The following is a 17,922-nucleotide window of genomic DNA, read 5'->3' as shown; positions in this document are numbered from 1 at the left end:
TCTATGCTTTTTGACGGTGCAGGGCAGAGTACTGTCCAGTAACGGTACATCCACTTCAGCGTAGCGGACACGCTAAGCTCGGGAGGTCGGTCGATTGCTACGGAGAAAAAAAAAGAAAAAAAAAACAAGAAGAAGGAAACAGAGAAGGGGGGAAAAGGCATGAATGGGAGGAGCTCATGGGGGAAATGGCATTAATTTTTGAGCTGCGAGATCGGGGCAATGTCGACCAGGCAAAGAAAGGGACAGAAAAATTCAACAGCGGATGAGGAAGAAGATCAACCACACACAGATACGCTACGACAAGGATAGTGCCTCGAACAACAGGCAGATTCAAAATGAATGAATGAATGTACCTACCTGTGTAAGGTGGTCCAACATAACAATCATTTCCCAGCCGTGCGTGCTTGCCTACAGGACTTTCTCGCCGTGCAGGGGATGGATGCTACACGCTGCTGGGACCCAGATGGTGTGCGTGGAGGGGGAGGAGTCTGACCGTCCGATGGAGCCGTCAAGGTAGCGAGCGACAGGACCACAATATGTTGCGATGCGAAGATGCTTGCTGGGTTGGGCTCCATACCCACACCGGCACAGCCAGCTTCCAGTCAAGTAACGAGATTCCCAATTCCAAGTCCCGGGGCTTTCGAGTGGCCGCATCCCTGCTTTTTGAGAAGCATGTAAGGTGAGTCTTGCGGTCCGCGAGCCCTGCATGACAGGGTCAGGGGCAACAAGCACACGTACTGCTATGTGTGTACTAGTCTACTTTGGCTGGATGTACTACTTGTAATCAGTACCTACTGATTTGGCGTAAGGCCGAACAGGCAAGACGTAGTGGGGCCCGGGCTCGGGGAGCAAGCAACATAACTCCTCGAAGAATTCCATGCTCTTTTGGCACCAAGGTACTCCGTACTTGTACTTTTTATGCCCAAGTTTTTCTTCGTTTTTTTTTTCTTTTCTTTTTTTTTTCTCATCCTGAGTGTACAGTAATGGACCACGGTGGAACTATGAATATACGGTGCTTGTATCGAAGAACTTCGTACCGGTGGACGAAAAAAGATCCTCCATGGGGCAATGGGGCCCACCAGTCATTGCTTTCCAAGTATCTTACCCTAAATCTTCTACCGGGACTTGGGGGACCATACTTATTAGCGTCGCTGCTCCAACTTACTAGCTTGGCTTTTCCATCAAACGCCATGCTGTTGTGGTGGTATAATATCTGGAGTTCTTTTTTTTTTTTTTTTTTTGACAATCGCAGGTGAATGAATTTCTTTGGTGGCCAACGGAATGCAAGAGGAGATTGGTTGGACTAGATACTTTACGATACTTGAATGATGGAACCTAAAGGTAATGTCCTCTATGAAGGTATTCAATGTGTGCATGTCGCCCTTGTCTTTTTTTTTTCCTTTTTTTTTCCATCTTAGTATTCCGGTAGAGTGAGTGGAGGGGGGAGGGGAACAGACAGTGCGGCTCATAATCGATCGACTAGGCCTTTTGAGTACCGACGACCCTGCTAGTGCCAAACTCGAGGCCCCCGGCCCATCATTTATTCATCTGGGCCGATGTAGCTGCCTTCTTATGCCTAGACTAGCCCGGGATCGTGTCGTTTTGACAGCTTGCTTGTCCAACAAGCGGTTTCGTCGCCCCGTGCACCTCAATATAGTAGCATCCTGTTTCGACAGATTCAAGCCCCCTGCCTTGTTCCCATAAAAGGTATATTTGGAGCAACCAAAAGCATCCTCCCACTCGGCAAACTGGCATTTCGATTAGCAAGCAGGATACCATTTGGGTCAATAATTTTCTCTACTTTCTTTTTCAGCAATTTCCCCGGATAATTACCCAAACAAAACAAAAAACAAACCAAACCAAAAAAAAGGTATCACTGTACAACATAAAGAACAACGTCTTTTGTTGTAGCTCGTCTAGGATGCATAAAAATTCGATGAAGGTGTCAAAGGGTAACAACGAGATTTGATTGGGCGTCTTCAATTCTCTCACAGCCTTGCCACTCCAAATAATATAGTGCTCTATTTATTTGTTCAGTCCAACGATTTATATTCGCTACGTGAGTGTGGGTGTCGCTCCTGTGATCGCTCGGTTGCTATCGGCCTTCAAGCATCAATTTTGATACGCCACGGATATACTTGGCGAGACACGTACTGTATGTATGCATCATGGAAAGGGAGGGAAAAAAAAGTGATCGCTTCTTCCCGGTCTTGGCCTGCAGGCTCGTGGGCGACACCCGTACGCGGTAATACCGAACCATGGGTTAATCTCGCCAGGTGGATTGGTGGGTGGAGTTCCGACCGCTTGCCTGCCCACTCAGGCATTCTCCCACAAGTTTAACAGTTGGAAGTGACCAACCATTTCAGCCTCTCAACTCAAAGGCACATTTGAGAGGGATTTGAGAAGACCTCCGACGAAGAGACGGAAGAAAGAAAGAGGAGAAGGAAAAAAAGACGGAAGAGTACAGTTGTCCTAGGACAGTCCCTCCTCCACTCGAATACGCAAGTACGAGGGCAGGATAAAAAAACAAAAAAAAAAAATAATAATAATAATAATAATCCCACACGCACAGTTCTAGGAACAACGGCGTTAGGCTCCTTTGGGATGAGAAGCCGAACGTGCAAAATGGGGGTTTTGTCAATCATTTATTATTATTTTTCGTTGTTTTTGTCCCTACTTTTCTTTCGGACGCATGTGAAGACAGGATGAGAACGGTACACATTGCCCTTCTGCCGCGCACAGCCTGCGTCTCGACTGCCTATTGGAGCAAGTACCGTGCTGTGGGTTTACTGCCCACACAGACCAGACAGAATAGAGAGAACATACATAAGGTAGTAGTAGTAAGTGGTACAGCCAGACCGACAGAAATCGAGCAGGGGGGCGGAGACGACGCCCTCCAAGTTTTGCTTGCTACAATACAAGAGGTAGGGAACATGCGAGGTCGGCGAGCGGGGGCAGGAACATTCTGCAGGGATCAGGGGAGGGAGACGAGATAGCCAACACCTTGGGTGGAGGCGAGGTCAAGAATCGAAATGGATGGATGCGATAGTTGCGACAGTCAAGCAAGCAAGCAAGCAGCAGCAGCGGCAACATCAACAGTCTCTGCTTCGCTTTGACCAAAAAGGGAGCTTCTATTTCGCCGCCGTTTGCTTGCATTACACGTGCAGTTGACACAGAGGATGATGCGCGCACCGTTGCCAGTGGCATGTCGCTGACTGGAACCGCTCGATCAGTTCAATTACTTCTACTGTAGAGGACAGACGATGATATGACTGTGAGCAGAAGTCGAGGCTCTGGTGGAGGTTTGCCTAGTCGCACCATGTAATGGCGACCAGACAAGAGTTACGGTACATCCCTCAACCATGGTCGAGCACGGTAACGACATTCACCGGCTACTGATTTGTTGATGAAAGGGTCGTCCGTGCTGTCGATCGTAGTCTTTTCTCATACTAACTAGCGCCGGGCAATGAGATTCCTTGGTAAATAGAGCGCACGAAAGCAAAAAATAAAAAAAATAAAAAAAATACATGGATGGGATGACCACCACGAGTAATACGTATTAGTTAGTGTCTGCGGAAAGAGGAGTGTCAGAAAATTGCGATGCTAGTGAGAAGTGGGGCATCGCTCTTTGGCAGCGTGCAATAACTTCGCTGTAATAACGTATCAAGACTAAGTACTGGGTGATAATAATAAACACCCCAAACTCCTCTTTCGGGCAATACCTTGCACTTCCCACCTCAACGCGTTGGGCTAAACCACATATAGGCAAGCAGAACTGGGCCCGTCCGGGGCTTGTGCCGGTTTCGGGTGCTATTGTCAGTGGCGATTGACCCCTGATGTCTTCTCCGCTTCGTCTATGTACATGCTTGGTTTTAAAAGTCGGTTTCCTTTAGACGCTTACCATATTAAAACAAGCACTAAGCTACGAATAGCTACTGTCAAGGGGGTCTATTGAAAGTAAAAGACGATCAATGATTTTTTTGATTTTTTGATTTTTTTTTTTTTTTTGAAAAAAGAAGAAAAAATTGAGAGAGAATGCACCAAGCAAATGCCCTCGGCAGATGCGTGGGGAAAGTGGGGTCCTTCGGCTACACAGTACTGGGGGTCAACGCTCGTAGTACAAGCGGAAACAATGATTGGACAATAGTTTCGCTGGGCGGGATAAACATAGAAACAACAAATAATGCCTTGCCGGTGAGAAGACAAAGAAAGTACAGTGTCTACTGCAAGAGGTATTTTACCCAAGTATTATGGCAAGTATGTCCAACCAGCAATAGCCGGTTCCAATACCCTACTACCAGACACAGGATCACATGGGCTGTTAATTCATGCTTCACAACGATTAATGTCCTTCTTCCGGGCAACACACACATATGTCATTCTCAATGCAGGGATGCTGTGCCAAACTACTCGATGTAGAAAATAGACAACAGTGATGAAATCTACCGGTATTATGACAGGGTGGGGACGGTATCGGTCCCGGGCCGGTTCACCCGATTCACAGAGGGCTCTCCAGGGCTTCAACCCATCGGTGTTACACAATTAGGAAGGGACCAGGAAAAAAAAAGGGTAAGGCGCCGTTTTTTTTGCTTTTTCTCTCTTTCAACTGCAGGTCCATCCAGGATAAGCCCATGGTAACAATAGAGGGAGACGCAGCATGGGCGCCGCAGATAGGCGTGGCGTTGGCGTGACAGGCGGCAACCGCCGCACGTCCCCGCCAAGACTAAGTCTTGGCAATTGCGGGGCTCATAACGTAGCAGGGCAGAATCGAGACATGGCGCACGTTTGCCATTTGATCCAATCGTTCGGCTAAGAACGTCACGGGTTTCCATTATGTTCATGCGTACATAGTAAGTAGTAGAGGTGACTTTGCCAAGCATCATGATGGCTTTCGTTATCTCGAGATCGAACAAATATTGCGGCATCGCCAAGAGCATCGCCACTTTTCATATGTCCGCCCAATCGAATTGTATTTGTCGCAATAATAGTAAACCGTTTTTCTTTTTCTTCTTTTTTTCTGTTGCATCTTTTCACTTCCATCCTCTTCCTCGCCTCGATTTACTCCGTACTACCACGCTAAGGGCAGGACAGTAAAGGAACGTACCTGCTACCCAGGCTAGCAGCAGGGTCACTCTTGGATAGACAAAGTCCGTAATTGAGTATATTTTGGCACTGGCCGATGTACTCCGTGCGAGTACCCATTGTACTATTTCTCAGTTCCCATGGCCATCTGTTGCTATTATTGTTGCTACTAATATGCTTAGACCAGGTCTGGAACCTACCATTATCTGAACATCAGCAGGTAATTATCGTCATCATACCAGTAGACGGGAAAGAAAACGACCCCACTACGAGAGTTTACCTCGGGAATAAATAATCTAATAGTGTCGACAGCAACCTGTTCAACAGAAAAGTCTGTAGCTTTTTTGGTAATTTTCGTTTTTTATTATCCTATCCAAAATACGGTAGTGCGTTTCTTTTCTTAGAGTTTTACAAGGAAATCACCTGGAGAACGATGCAGATGATCGAATGACATAGGTACCCTGACTCTTGACGCAATCGGAGGTCTTCCCATTGCAGCTCGACGGCCGATGTCAAAAAGGCTAGACAATCGCGATGCGGATAAAAGCTTAGGGCTCAAAGATTTAAGCATACCCAAAGAGCGTTGTGCCCCACGGGTAAACGGTTCAGCAGAAAGTTTACTCGACGGGAGGTCCTCACTTGCATGACTTGGCTAAAGCTGCGGTTCCTGGACCGAGAAAAAAAAAACAAGAGCTGGACGAACGTTGCCATCCCGTGGTTCTTTCTGGTGAGGTCAGTAGGTTAAGGAGCCGGAACCTAGCCGATCAAAAATATACGCATTGCATTGAAGCTGGCGAACTTCAGCTACCGGTGCATTATATCGACTAATGGGCAGGCTAAGCAGCTCCCGGACGGCTATTCTTGGGTTTTTTTTTCATGGCTTTTTTCTCTTCTCTTTTTTCTGTATTTTGTCATGGTTGCGCTGATGCTGTACTCGACAACTTACCACCAACGTATGATGTCGTACTTGAGGCATCTAGATTCGCTTCCTGTTTCTATTATGGTGGCTAAGGCGGCTTTGAACTCAAAGGTTTATTATCACGGTTGTCATTCCCCCCCTTACTCCCTTATTTCCCGTCAACTTCTGCTTACGTATATCCCTGGATGTCGTGCAACCCTAAACAGGCACTAACTTCTGAAGGTATGGTGCATGTTCTGTCTGATCAGGGCCAGGGTGAGAACCAGGATCAGGGCCTTCGAGAAATCCCACATGGCCGGCGGCGGCCTCGGGCAGGCGGCTTTCTCTCTTTCTTTTTCTTTTTTTTTTCTCTGTCTGTGTTTGTGCGCGTCCCTTGTCATTGGTATCTCAAGTGGGAATTTTCCTCGACTTAACTTTGTCCTACGCAGTACCTACATACAATACCTTCCCCTGTCTAACAAAGTTACATTGCAATTACCCCAACGCAACAATTCCCATACCCCTCCCACAATTTTCAAATGACTGATATCGTGCCAAGATCAATCGACTTCTCCATCTCTTTCTCAATCCAGGAATCCAGGGGCGTGCTAGACGAAACAGATAACGTTCGGCCAAACTCATGGCCGAAGACCTCAGCCCGCCGGATATTGTGTTCTTGTTTTGTAGGTAGATGCAAGTCAACATGTTGAATACAACCGGTTAAGCTCCACTACCAAGCCCTGTATCGCGCCTGTACGTAGGAACAGCTGATCCTCTTGCCACTTACCAACTTTACTTACCTTCCCATGTACCCAATAAATACATAGCGAATAGTATTTACAAAAAACCCAATGAGGGGTGATTTGTCCAAATTTAGAATTGGAAATGTCTACCTGGTGGTATTGATGTTGTACGGGGTATGTTTTTGTATAGTAGTTACATTGTAACATTGCAGCGTCGCCGTCGCTAGTGAAAGCCCTGCTCTGCTCGACTTTGTAGTATAGCAGCACTTGATATATGTATTTGCACAGGTTGCTAGAAGTGTTGACGGGAATTGGGGTAAATTTACCCTGACACAATACCGCCGCGCCGTTGTAGTAATCCCAGGGACAGAGCCATAATCCTGGTGTTCATCATCCCTGACTTGGCGGGTTGTCGATGCCCAAAGGACATGGGGGGTGGGCAGTGCTCGGTTGCCCAAAGAAAGGCACCATAACGGCCACCGCGCAAACGCCGCAACCGCCCGCCCGATGTGTGAAAAGTGACCCTGAGAAATTTTGAGAGGCCGCCTTCAACAGGCGTCAGGCTGGCACAATGTGGGGCCGCCTACACCCTTGCAATGCGACGGTGTTCAATACGTACCGCGTTCTATACAGTACAAGTGTCAAAACGTACTGTTGCGCCCGCACTACGTAGTAGCGCTAGATCAGCCCCGTATCATTTGAGCAGAATATGCGGGGGCTTTTCTCTGATAGGTTGGAGCCCACCGAGGTGAGTAAAAACCTGAGAAGAGCTTGTTCCAACCTCCGATCGTGGTGGGATGGGAATCCCAGAGGGGCCAACGGTCATTCCGAATAAGGACGAACTGCAACGGTATGCCGCGCCAGACAGACTCGACAGCCAGGCGGGTTGCAATCGCATCAGAGTGATCAACGTTATCACAAAAACTTTACCATATACAATTCATTTTTACTGCCGCTCCGCCAAGACCAAGCTTAGCAGGCCTAGCCAATCTGTTACATCCAAACATTGCTTATATTGCCGACTGGGGACAAGCCACCAATTACAGGATCGAGGCTAGTAGGAACGCACCATTTTGGATGAGGAACTGCCCGGGGAAATGAAATATTGAATTCATCAACCTGTGCGCCTCTAGCCAAGCCGAATTTTGCCCTCTCCAGCTCTAGCGAATTTTGCCCACGCGCAAAATATCAACAGCAGCTTACCCGTGTTGTGATCCTACCTTCTCGGGCTCATGTATCTGTCCGATCAAATGATTGACGGCGGCCCACTCGCCGCTACCAGCAGGAATTCAGTACAAGAATTCAGTACAGCACAGCGTAGGGGAGGGGCCGTGTGGGATGGTCGGGTTTGCAAGTCTTGATCACGACTCAGGCACCCTACAAGCTGTGGCCTGTTGTACTGGCTACCCCTGGGCCCTTTACTTAGGACCCTCACCTACGCTCATGGGTCCATCTGAATCCACCATGGTGGTACTCGAGCAGGTTGAGTAGGTGCTATGGTTGTATCAGTAGGAAAATGTGGGTTTTGATATGCCGGAGAATCTACTACTATACTGCGTGAGATATACGTAAAATGCGGTACTGACAGGTAAACTATATTCGCATGTTTTAGCTTCTTCTGGTTTAGCTTGGAGCTTGCCGTTCCATGGATTGGAGGATGGTAATGCGTCAGCTACCCCCTGGTATCTAAAGGCGAAAAGCACGCACAGAGACTACCGGTACGTGGTAAGCCAGGGAGATTGAATTGAAGGATACATCTTGGTGTGCTACTGAGGTACGGAGAGTACCAGAATTGGCCGATTTGAACTCGACCCCAGGAGGAAACGGGGAACAGACTGTTCTATTCCGCCAGGACTACCTACCTTGTACAAGTGACAGTAAAAAAGAATGGTTGCGGATATATTGTCTAGCTCAGCCCTGGAGAGTAAAAGCTCCACAGCCCAATTGCGGCGGCAACTATGGTCAGTAGTGGAAGGCATAGAGCCCGGCGCAATCGAGCTGGGTGACGGCGAAAATCCGGCCCGGTGGATTGAAAAAAAAAAAAAAAAAAAAGAGAGAGAGAAAGAGAGAGAGAGAGAAGAGTACTAGGATTAAATCAGATAAGAGCTGAGGTTAAAACAAAACAGTAAAAAATGGAAAAGAAAAGAAAAGACAGAAAGAAAGAGAAACAAAAACCCTGTACTCTAACCAAACGAACTACCCACCGAACCGCTCTTGCCTAATCCACCAAACGTACGGTACATCAATCGTGTACTTCTTTCTAGATGAGGCGTTTGCCAAGACCAGGGGCTGCACTTAGTTTTTTGTGTTTCCAAAGCTCCAGCTGACGTTGTCAGGTCCTAGTTCCAGTCAATTACCTACCTCCCACGAACTTGCTTGTACGCCCAACGCTCTCAAGATCCCAAGGCGGCCGGCACCTGGACCGGCGCCAAATCAATGACGGTCTTGATAGATTCTCGGCATGTTCGGCTTTAAAAAAAAAGACCCCCCACAAGTTTGCCATCGAGCTGCATGCATTCTGTTTGATCAGCCCCCTCTTTACTTCTATTGACGATTTCTATCCATTGAGGCCTGCTCGCTTCACTTTAAGCGTTACATAGGCCCGAGCAGGCCGAACAGAGGCACATTCGAGGCAACTGACTACCGAGAATTGACCATTTTTGTCTGTTCCCATCGTCAGCCTGACGAAACAAGCTAGGCCCAGTCAGCAAGAAACAAGCATAAGTCACAAAGCAGACTTGTCTTCCCTGTACGGGACTGTCTCGAACGGCTGCACGCACTGTCTGAAAAGCCCGAGGCGCCGCGCTATGTCTTGACAGGCGGCCGAATCTCTGGCGGCACACGGACGCGGGTGCTTGAGTATGCGATTGTGCTTCTTTGACATGGCTTGCAGCCTACCTAACGATATGCCTACCTACCTAGGCAAGCTGCTAATGAATGTAGGGGGCCATCTACGAATTGGGGACCTAACTAGGCAAGCTAAGGTAGGTGGTAGCTTTGGACGCTTGCGGAATCCTCCTAGCGGCAACCATAGTCGTGAGTGGCTCCTCCTCATTGGCGACACACGCCCCAAAGATGGAGTCATGGAATTTTGAAGCCCTCAAAAAATTCTCTTCATTACTAAGTCCCTGCTGCGGAAGCGGCTCCCCCACCTGGAGAGATGCAGAGCAGAGTTTGCGATGGATTCTGCATTGCATTGAATCACAAGTCATGACTACATACCCGACGTTGCTTTCCTTGTCTTGCCTTGCATTCCTAACCAACTGCCCTGTACCTACGTTAGGTAGTATTATAGACTAACTAGCAGAATGCCTACCCGCCCAAGGTACAAAATACCTCGAAGCAAAGCCGGCCGGTAGGTGGTCGCGGCCCCCAACCCACCCACATCCCCGCGGCGCCCGGATAATCTTCCGAACGTGGCGCACTCGCAACTTTACCCATCCACCTGAGCTGATAGCTAAGTATCTACCGGTAACAAGCCTACCCTATCACATTGGCTCGGACAACATCCCATAGAGGGAGGGTTGGACCTTCAGATGGCAGGCGCGCAGCTGCTTCTCCGCCGCTATCCGGGTTCCTTCCGGCAAGCGGGCGCCTAAAGCCACTCAACGAAGGAAAAAAAAAAAAAAAAAAAAAAAAAAGAAAGAAAAAAACGCCACGGGCTGTTCAGGTTAGGACCGCTTTTGCTTTGTATCTCTTTTTTTGCAGTCTTTTCTTTCTTTTCAAGATTGCCTCTAGACTAGACTAGTGGGTGGCATGCTTTCCCGTCAGCGACTCGCACGCGCCCTCCCTACATCTCGTCGCCTCCATTCTTTCCTTAATTGAATTCTTACGATCTATCTCCCTAGTAACCTTGTCTAGTTCCCTGAGATCCATGTTCCGTACGTAGGTATACATGTTTGAACAGAACACGTGCACTTTAGGTAGACCTCGTCAGATCCTAACATGATAATACATAAGCAAAGTTTATCTTCCATGGCAGGGACCTAATAAAAGAGAATGTGGTATCCCAAATGTGAAAGTAGGGATACTCCGTATGTTGATGCTACTTGACGTACGGGTAAGCTCCGCTTCACTTACTAGGGGTGCCGCTGTCACAACTAAACTCCATTAACACAACAACCAAGGCTCCTTTGCAACATCAATTTGTTCAGGTCGTATCTTACTGCGACTTTTGTTACATTTTCTGCATTTAGCAACCAGTTACCTGGTACTGCCCACTTGCGATTTTCTACCTCCCCTCTCCCTTTTGCCAAGGCTTGGCCAAGTAATGTTGAGTCGAGCAACGGGGCTGCGCTCGTTGCAATATAAGTTCCCTGAGTCTTGGCAAAGGTTCAACGAGAGAGTGTGCTGTGAAATGCATTATGTTCAGGTCACTCACACTCTCCAAAACCAACGCCAAGACCTCACTGACAAGCAGATATGTTTAAGTCAACGGACGCTGCCAAGCCCAGTGAAGGCCATCATCAATATACATCCCATCTGCCGTGTCTTGGCAAATTGAGGCTTGGGTAGAAAAAGAAAAATTTTGCCTATTTCGTTCCTTGCCAGGTTGCCCCGAACATCATTTTTTCCCAAGTCCCAGATCCAACCCTTTGGCAACCACAAGACATACATGGTCAAGCTGCTGAGACCGTCCCCACCTACATGAACACACACATGCCAGACAGCACAGCCATCTTCCCAGGAAAAAAGGGCCGCAACAGTCTAGATAGCGACTCTCGCTCGTCCATTTGTATTTTGTTTTCTTATAAAAAAAAAAAAAACTTACCCACCGACCACGCAACTGGGCAAACTGGGTAGGTGATCGGCAAAAGGGATTTTCTGCCGCCTCCCAGTCTCGATTCAGAGGACGGGACGACGGATATCCAGCAGACTCAACGGCATGTTCCGTTGAATGGCAGCGATATACGGCACAATAAGCGCACGCAAGAGGATAAAAAAAAGTAGAACTACCCTGACCGGCGGGGGTACAGGATGTAGCTTACCGCAATGCTGCAGCACCTGACAATAGTCTTCTGCACCATCTCAACTTCGTCCGGACCCCTTATGCTGGTCTTGTGCTGTAACTATCCCGGCCTCATCTCCCGTTTCCCGCAGCCTAGACTCCTGCAAAAGGAAAGAGGAAAAAGAAAAAAAAGAATTCTGTACCGAGGCGCCTCGACTTTTTTCCCCCGACTGTATAGGGGGATGGGGCTGTGTGGAGGCTCTTTACTGCTCAAAGAAATGTAAGTAGGTCTTGGTAGGTGTGCCTGGCTCGTCGGGAGGTATCTTTCTCCCCTCCTTCACACGTGTCCAAACCTTTGAGTTACCGTGCGTCTCAACTTTCAAAGGCAATGGGACAATGCTGAGCAAGGCTGTTCCTTGCTCTGCAAAGTGTGCCTTGTGTCAATCTTCCATATCCAGGTCACCGACGACATAGTCCCTTGTCCCCAGTCAAGTCCATTCTGTACGCCCCTATCGTATCATCGCCTCGCAGCTACTACCACCAGGTAATTGTAGGCAGTTGGGCGCCAGAAAAGCGTATTTACTACGAAATACGAAATAGGGATTCATCACCCAGGGCGAAAAAAAAAAAGCAGACCAACTGCTACCACGATCAAACACCGGATAATGCCGCGTGTAGAGAACTATGGAATTTACCGCGTTTAAAACCCGGGTGTTCATGCTGTTTCTGAGCGACAGCGAACAGGTCGCACTCGAAAGGCCGACGGCGAATTTGACCGAGGCCGCAACTCGATTCCCTGCTCTCTTTTTGCCTGTCCTGTCCCCCTTTGGCTGATGTGAGCAGATCCCTTGCACGCATTAATTGGTATATTTTATTTCTTATTTCTGTCGTTTTCTTGTGTAATCAATCCAGACTGTGTTTCGTGGGATATACTTGTTCGCAACATGCAAAAGGTTAGTCAATCACAGTGTGATTAATGATTTGGAAAGGAACGAAAAAGAATACAAGATACCATACCACATCCGCACGCACACGCACACACCTTCACAAGACCCTCAGCTAGCAAAATAATAAAATAAAAGGAACAGAGAGAGCTCTTACTTGAACCTCCCGTCTGAAATAAAGCTTACCAGCATTATAAACCGGTTTATGTAGTAAACGGCTACGCTGAAACCCAAAACCACGTTCTCTCCCCGTGGACGCCTAGTGTGCTTGACGAGAAACAATCCGATATTCCCCCTTTCGGACCCTTGTTCCCTTCCTCTATCTATGTCTCTACTGTACTGTAGTAGGTACTACCGTATGTATGTGTTAGTATCCATTTTCTTACACACCCAAATAAACTTTTTTTTCTTTCGATGCGGGCCGGGAAGCCCTCTGTCCAGCTTCCTTGCTGCCAGCCGTTGTGAGAGCTGGGGGAGGGCGCTTTGGCCATGGATGCGCATGCGTGTGCGAGTGTGTGGCTGGTTTTTTTTTTTTTTTTTTTTTATGACCTCCCTTCTAGACCACCTAGGGCTAGGGAACATACGGACGAAAAAAGAAGAGAAGACTCAACATCCGTCGGTAGCATGATTACTAGGGGGCTAGAAAAGGAGTTGTGTATTTGAAAAAGGGTGTGGGAGGGGTGGTATTGCAGAAACTACATGGGCTACAAATGGTAAAGGCACAAGAGAGAAAGAGGGGAGTAAAAATATAAAAATAAAAATAAAATAAAAATAAAGCAAAAAGGGAAGGGGGAGTGTGAATAGGTCTCCCAGGCCCCAGGCCGGATGCGAGAGCCTTCGTTGGCAACAACACCCGAGGATAGGGGGGAGAAGAGAAGAGGAAAAAAAAAAGAGTAACGCTGCTAATTTACTCGGTCACTGCTTGCGATACTCGCGCAGGATGATCCCTCTCACCAAACTGCGTAAGGACGGATTGCCGCTCCTGCTATCCGTCGTTGAGTCTCGAGCACCTCACCTAGGGCCCGCCTTGCTCAAGCCCCCGATCGCAATTTCACTCGCCTTCGTTTCTCCGGCATGAAGGGGAAAGAAAACATGTTGATCAATCGTGGCGTGCGGTTTGAGGGGGATAAAAAATCAAGCCCTGTGATGCTTACGAATGGGACGTAGTGGTTTACAGAGGAAAAAAAAAACCAAAAAAAAAACCAAAAAAAAACCAAAGATATTACGAGCACTGCGGCTAAAAGTCTGGGGCTGATCAGTCTTGGCGCGCACACACAGACAACACATACGTGGTAATCTATACACAAGAAAAAAAGCCGTTGGATGTGGCGCCAGATTGGCTGACAGAATGAACGCACGGCCGAGTGAGTGATAGTCATACCTGAAAAAGATATGCTAGATTTTTTTTTTTTTTTTTTTTCAGTCTACGTTGTGCCTTCTAGAAAAACAACACATTCCGAATATGGCCCCTTAAGCCAAGCCAACCAATACGCCCTCATGACTACTCAGCGGAAGCCAGTATTGACAGCCAAGCCAATCTAGTTAATCCGTGATCGCCTCGATAACTAATGAGACTTGGCAATCTAACCCGTAGGTTCCGCGCGCTAAAACCTTGCCGGCGGGCGGGTGGGTCAATCCTGCTATCAAGCCGAGACAGCATTGACGGCGTTTGATGTGAAGAGCGAGAGATAAAAAAAAAAATTGCGCAAAACGCCACGCGAGCTCGCCAAAAATAGCGTGCTAGGTAATCAATTATGATGGTTTGGGGTATACAGCGGTCGGGGTTGAGCTTTTGGACGGAGTTTCCGGTCTTGGGGTAATGAGTTTTGGCATAGTCGGAGTAATGTACGCTCCCGACATCGCGGAACCCCTGGTGCTACCGGGTTCCCACATAGAATGGCGCCCAGCCAGGTCAATTTACCCCCGATCCTCATCAGAATCGCCATAAAATGGAGAATAAAGTTGTGGCCCGAAGCAAAAAGGTTAACGAAGAGTAGCATTTGCCCCATTATTGTACCCCCTCGCAACGAAATAGCAGCAAAATCTTCACCTAGACATGAGTCGAGCAGGCTGTTTGAACTCCGTGTCGGCTGGAAGGGGCTGTCGGCGAAAAATACTAACTGCGGCAAGCCGTGGGATCATATCCGCCATGTCATATCCGCGGTGCTCGATCGAAGAACCAAGGATGCGGTACCTTGCCGCCATGTGCCAACGCGTAACTCCTGCCGGGAAGTTGCATTGGCAAGGGCACGCATTCGCTGAACAGCTCCTCAATGGAGCGGCTCCTACCGACGGGCGCGTTTTGCTCTTGTGGACTGTTGCGAGCTTGATGACCATGCAAAGAGCCGCCTTTTCCAGCTGACGCGTCGCCTGGGTCGATCCCCGTAGATAGGGTGCGCCCAGGGCTGGCGGGTTCACCAACCGGCACGATCACCCCACACTCCCAATTTCGACAGCTCATCTTCGGCTGGGAACTTGCCCTATCTTTCACGAGCAAATTACCCCTGTGGAGCTCATAATGGTCAGTCGCCGATGTGCATGTCCGAGGGGAAATGTCCGTCGGTCGTGGCAAGATGATCGGGGGTACCAGGCCGGGCCTGGGCCAAGATCTTCCTGTCTAGGATGAGGAGTCAAAAGTGACTTACCATGCACTTTCAGACACGTTGGCGCTGCCAACATAGGCCCATGCTGCTGATGCGTCAGGGGGCCGAGCAAAGACAATCTTGCTATGAACAAGTGCACCGCGGGGGTTCTCATAGTCTCTGAATAATGCACGGGGGAATGTGGCGGCCTCCCACCAGCCTGATCGTAGACAAAGTGTTCCGGCGGACTGCAATGGAAAAGATACGCAAGAAAAGCACAGTTAACCTCTGCTTCATAAACACCGCAAATCACCATGTCCGCCATGCTTCCACTAAACACGATGGGGTCAAGGGTAGATGGGAGCAATAGATGTGAGCACGTTATGCTTACCCTTGTTCCGCCGCGGCTTGCTTCAACTGTCGCGAGAGACGGAAAGTAAATACGGAAGAAGTCCCGTAACTTTGCTTGCTGGGCAGAGGCAGCATCTTCCTTGCTCGTCTTCGTCTTTGAGGCTCTTGATTGATAGTCCTTCAGTCCCGAATCGCCTGTTGATGTGCGTTAGTGTTATTTATTTGGGTCGTGCCAATTAAAGGTATACCCAAGCTGTCACACAATGGATTCATATGGGGTGGGCTTGACTGACCTTGGAAGGCATTGTACAGAGCAAGTAGATAGCCGTACTTCAAGGCTCCCATCGAGGATGCCTGGCAGCAGGGAGCATCTTGTTAGTACTGAATCTTGATCCGGTTGCATCGAAACCTACTGCTTGGCGCAGATAGTTCGGTAGAAAGGGATAATTTGGACCGCTCACAACAAAATCGATCTCAACTGGTTCGTCTGTCGCAAGGCCAAGATTCTGGATCGCTCTGCCAAGACCGCAGTATCCTGTGAAGAAGTTTAAGTCAGCACATGCAGAAACTTTGCCTTGCTAGTACCGGGAGCCTACCGGTTCGTCTCCATTTGTCACCTGTGTGCACGCCAGCTCTATATTTCAGTTAGTCGTCAACTGAAGATCCGCTGATATCAGATGGGCGGGTTGGATCGACCTACATTGTGTGCACAAACGCATATCGAGATGTTTGGCTAAAGTCATACTTGCGCAGGCTGTTAATGATGCGTTCATTCAGTCCTTGCGCCGTGAGGAAGTAGCTAAGTTCTTCGCCGAATGATGTCAGGGTATTATCCTCCAACTTGACACCGGCCTTCAATGGAGGCAGGTCTATGATGAAGACAGACTTGGGACAGTAAAGTGTTAGTTGTACACTCCTTGCGCAGGACACAAAGGCTTGCGTGTATGTTTCAGCTCACATTCTCCATGATTCCGTTCTGTTCGCCCCAGTCATAAGGTACCAGGTTGCCGGACGGAACCACAATCCGGAGGTAACCGGGAAACTTGAGAAGCTGAAGCTTGGAATGCATACAGCCATTTCCATTCATGGGTGGGAAGCAAAGGCGAGCTACACCCTGAGCACTGGCAGTGACCTCTTTTTGCTACTGAACTGGTCAGACTGGGGAGAAGGTTCAGGTATGCATGTAGCAGTACACTCAAGAGGAAGATAGTTTTGGTCTGTATTGGGTTGACAGGGATTTACTACTAACATCGGCTTCGTTTCCGGCGAACGCAATCAATGTCGTCTTGGTTTTCGTCGGGTCGACCTTGGTCCAAAGCCATTCGGGGTCCCAGGCGAAGCTGCTCAAAACAGCAAGCTCCAACTGGTCTTTCTGCAATACCTCTTCGATGGTGATGTCTTGAGATGACCTTGGCTGTCCTTGCAGCCAGGTCCTTTTGACAACGCCGGTAGGAAAAGGTAGCCTTTCGGCCGCTGGCAGATTGTGGACGCGGGAAGAAGGTACAGTAGAGCTAACTGTGGGAGTTGGAGCAACGCCATGCTCCAGCCTTGCCTTTTGGGATGGTCTCTCGGTCTCATGGGTCTCATTATCAGAGGCCTTTCTCTTCAGTAGCCTCGCCAGACGTTCCTCTTCCATCTTCTTTCGATCCATTCCGAAAATAGAGTGAGTGCTGCTGGGTACAGGCGGCGGTGATGTAGGCCGCTTGGCCTCTGGTTGGGAAGCGGGGACAGGCTCAGGCTCAGGCTCTGGTGAGTCCAAGGTCAGATCAATAGCATCGGTTCGTCTGCTGTTCGAACCAGGTCGAGATTCTATTATTTCGACTTCTGCCGATGAGTTGTCAACACCCAAGGACAAGGCGATGGCGCGGCGGAGAGCGTCGTCTTCGTCATCTCCGCCATTCAGCGCATGAGCAGCGCTGGGATCCATCGAGTAAGTTTTGGCACATCAATTACAAATAAGCTAGAATCCTTGCTATGGGGATGGAATTCTTTTATCCCATCAAAAAAAACCAAAAGGCTGCAAAATTACGGTTGATTGATATGGCATGGAAAGGTGAAGTTTAAGTGAGCTGTCTGTCAAAAGCGCGTTGGGTAACACCGATAAAAGGATGTTGGGTTCACAACTGGAGCGCGCGCTCACGTGATGGTCTGCCTGATGCGTATCGACTTCGATCGCGGGCAGGTACATAGGTACGTCTAGGAATTTCTTTGGTCTGGTTTGATTGGCCTGCCCACGAATCAATAAATCTCACATGACGTAACTTTTTTTTTCCTCTTCCCAAGGCAGTCAGCAGCTTCAGGCTTCAGTGTGGGCTTTCATTCACATCAACTGCGCTCATGGCTTGGTCGCAAGACAATGCCATGAAAGAAATGG

The 17,922-nt window shown here is 48.6% G+C and overlaps 4 protein-coding genes across 4 annotated transcripts; 1 reads left to right on the top strand and 3 right to left on the bottom strand.

The window, feature by feature from the left end:
• Window positions 1-341: 341 nt before the first annotated feature.
• MGG_15596 (uncharacterized protein) lies at window positions 342-1,192 on the bottom strand (the record flags this gene model as incomplete). The annotated part of the gene is made up of 3 exons (XM_003713822.1): window positions 342-702; window positions 796-912; window positions 1,166-1,192. The coding sequence occupies 3 exons, from the start codon at window positions 1,190-1,192 to the stop codon at window positions 409-411; spliced, it is 438 nt and encodes a 145-aa protein (XP_003713870.1). The 3' UTR covers window positions 342-408.
• Window positions 1,193-6,199: 5,007 nt separating this feature from the next.
• MGG_15595 (uncharacterized protein) lies at window positions 6,200-6,805 on the bottom strand (the record flags this gene model as incomplete). The annotated part of the gene is made up of 3 exons (XM_003713821.1): window positions 6,200-6,328; window positions 6,441-6,451; window positions 6,781-6,805. 3 exons carry the CDS (start codon window positions 6,803-6,805, stop codon window positions 6,200-6,202), a joined length of 165 nt encoding a protein of 54 aa, XP_003713869.1.
• Window positions 6,806-9,629: 2,824 nt separating this feature from the next.
• Window positions 9,630-10,239, top strand: MGG_15594 (uncharacterized protein; the record flags this gene model as incomplete). The annotated part of the gene is made up of 2 exons (XM_003713820.1): window positions 9,630-9,759; window positions 10,049-10,239. 2 exons carry the CDS (start codon window positions 9,630-9,632, stop codon window positions 10,237-10,239), a joined length of 321 nt encoding a protein of 106 aa, XP_003713868.1.
• A 3,737-nt stretch (window positions 10,240-13,976) lies between these two features.
• Window positions 13,977-17,653, bottom strand: MGG_08847 (tyrosyl-DNA phosphodiesterase domain-containing protein). Its single transcript, XM_003713819.1, has 9 exons — window positions 16,798-17,653; window positions 16,507-16,689; window positions 16,249-16,433; window positions 16,145-16,182; window positions 16,010-16,083; window positions 15,842-15,902; window positions 15,589-15,743; window positions 15,261-15,445; window positions 13,977-15,119 (listed from the first exon to the last, which is right to left on the bottom strand). Exons 1-9 carry the CDS (start codon window positions 17,473-17,475, stop codon window positions 14,768-14,770), a joined length of 1,911 nt encoding a protein of 636 aa, XP_003713867.1. The 5' UTR covers window positions 17,476-17,653; the 3' UTR covers window positions 13,977-14,767.
• Window positions 17,654-17,922: the final 269 nt, after the last annotated feature.

Source organism: Pyricularia oryzae, chromosome 2, assembly GCF_000002495.2.
Source record: "Pyricularia oryzae 70-15 chromosome 2, whole genome shotgun sequence".
Classification (NCBI taxonomy): domain Eukaryota; kingdom Fungi; phylum Ascomycota; class Sordariomycetes; order Magnaporthales; family Pyriculariaceae; genus Pyricularia; species Pyricularia oryzae.
The sequence above is the reverse complement of the archived record's forward strand: the minus strand, read 5'-3'. Positions and strand labels throughout refer to the sequence as shown.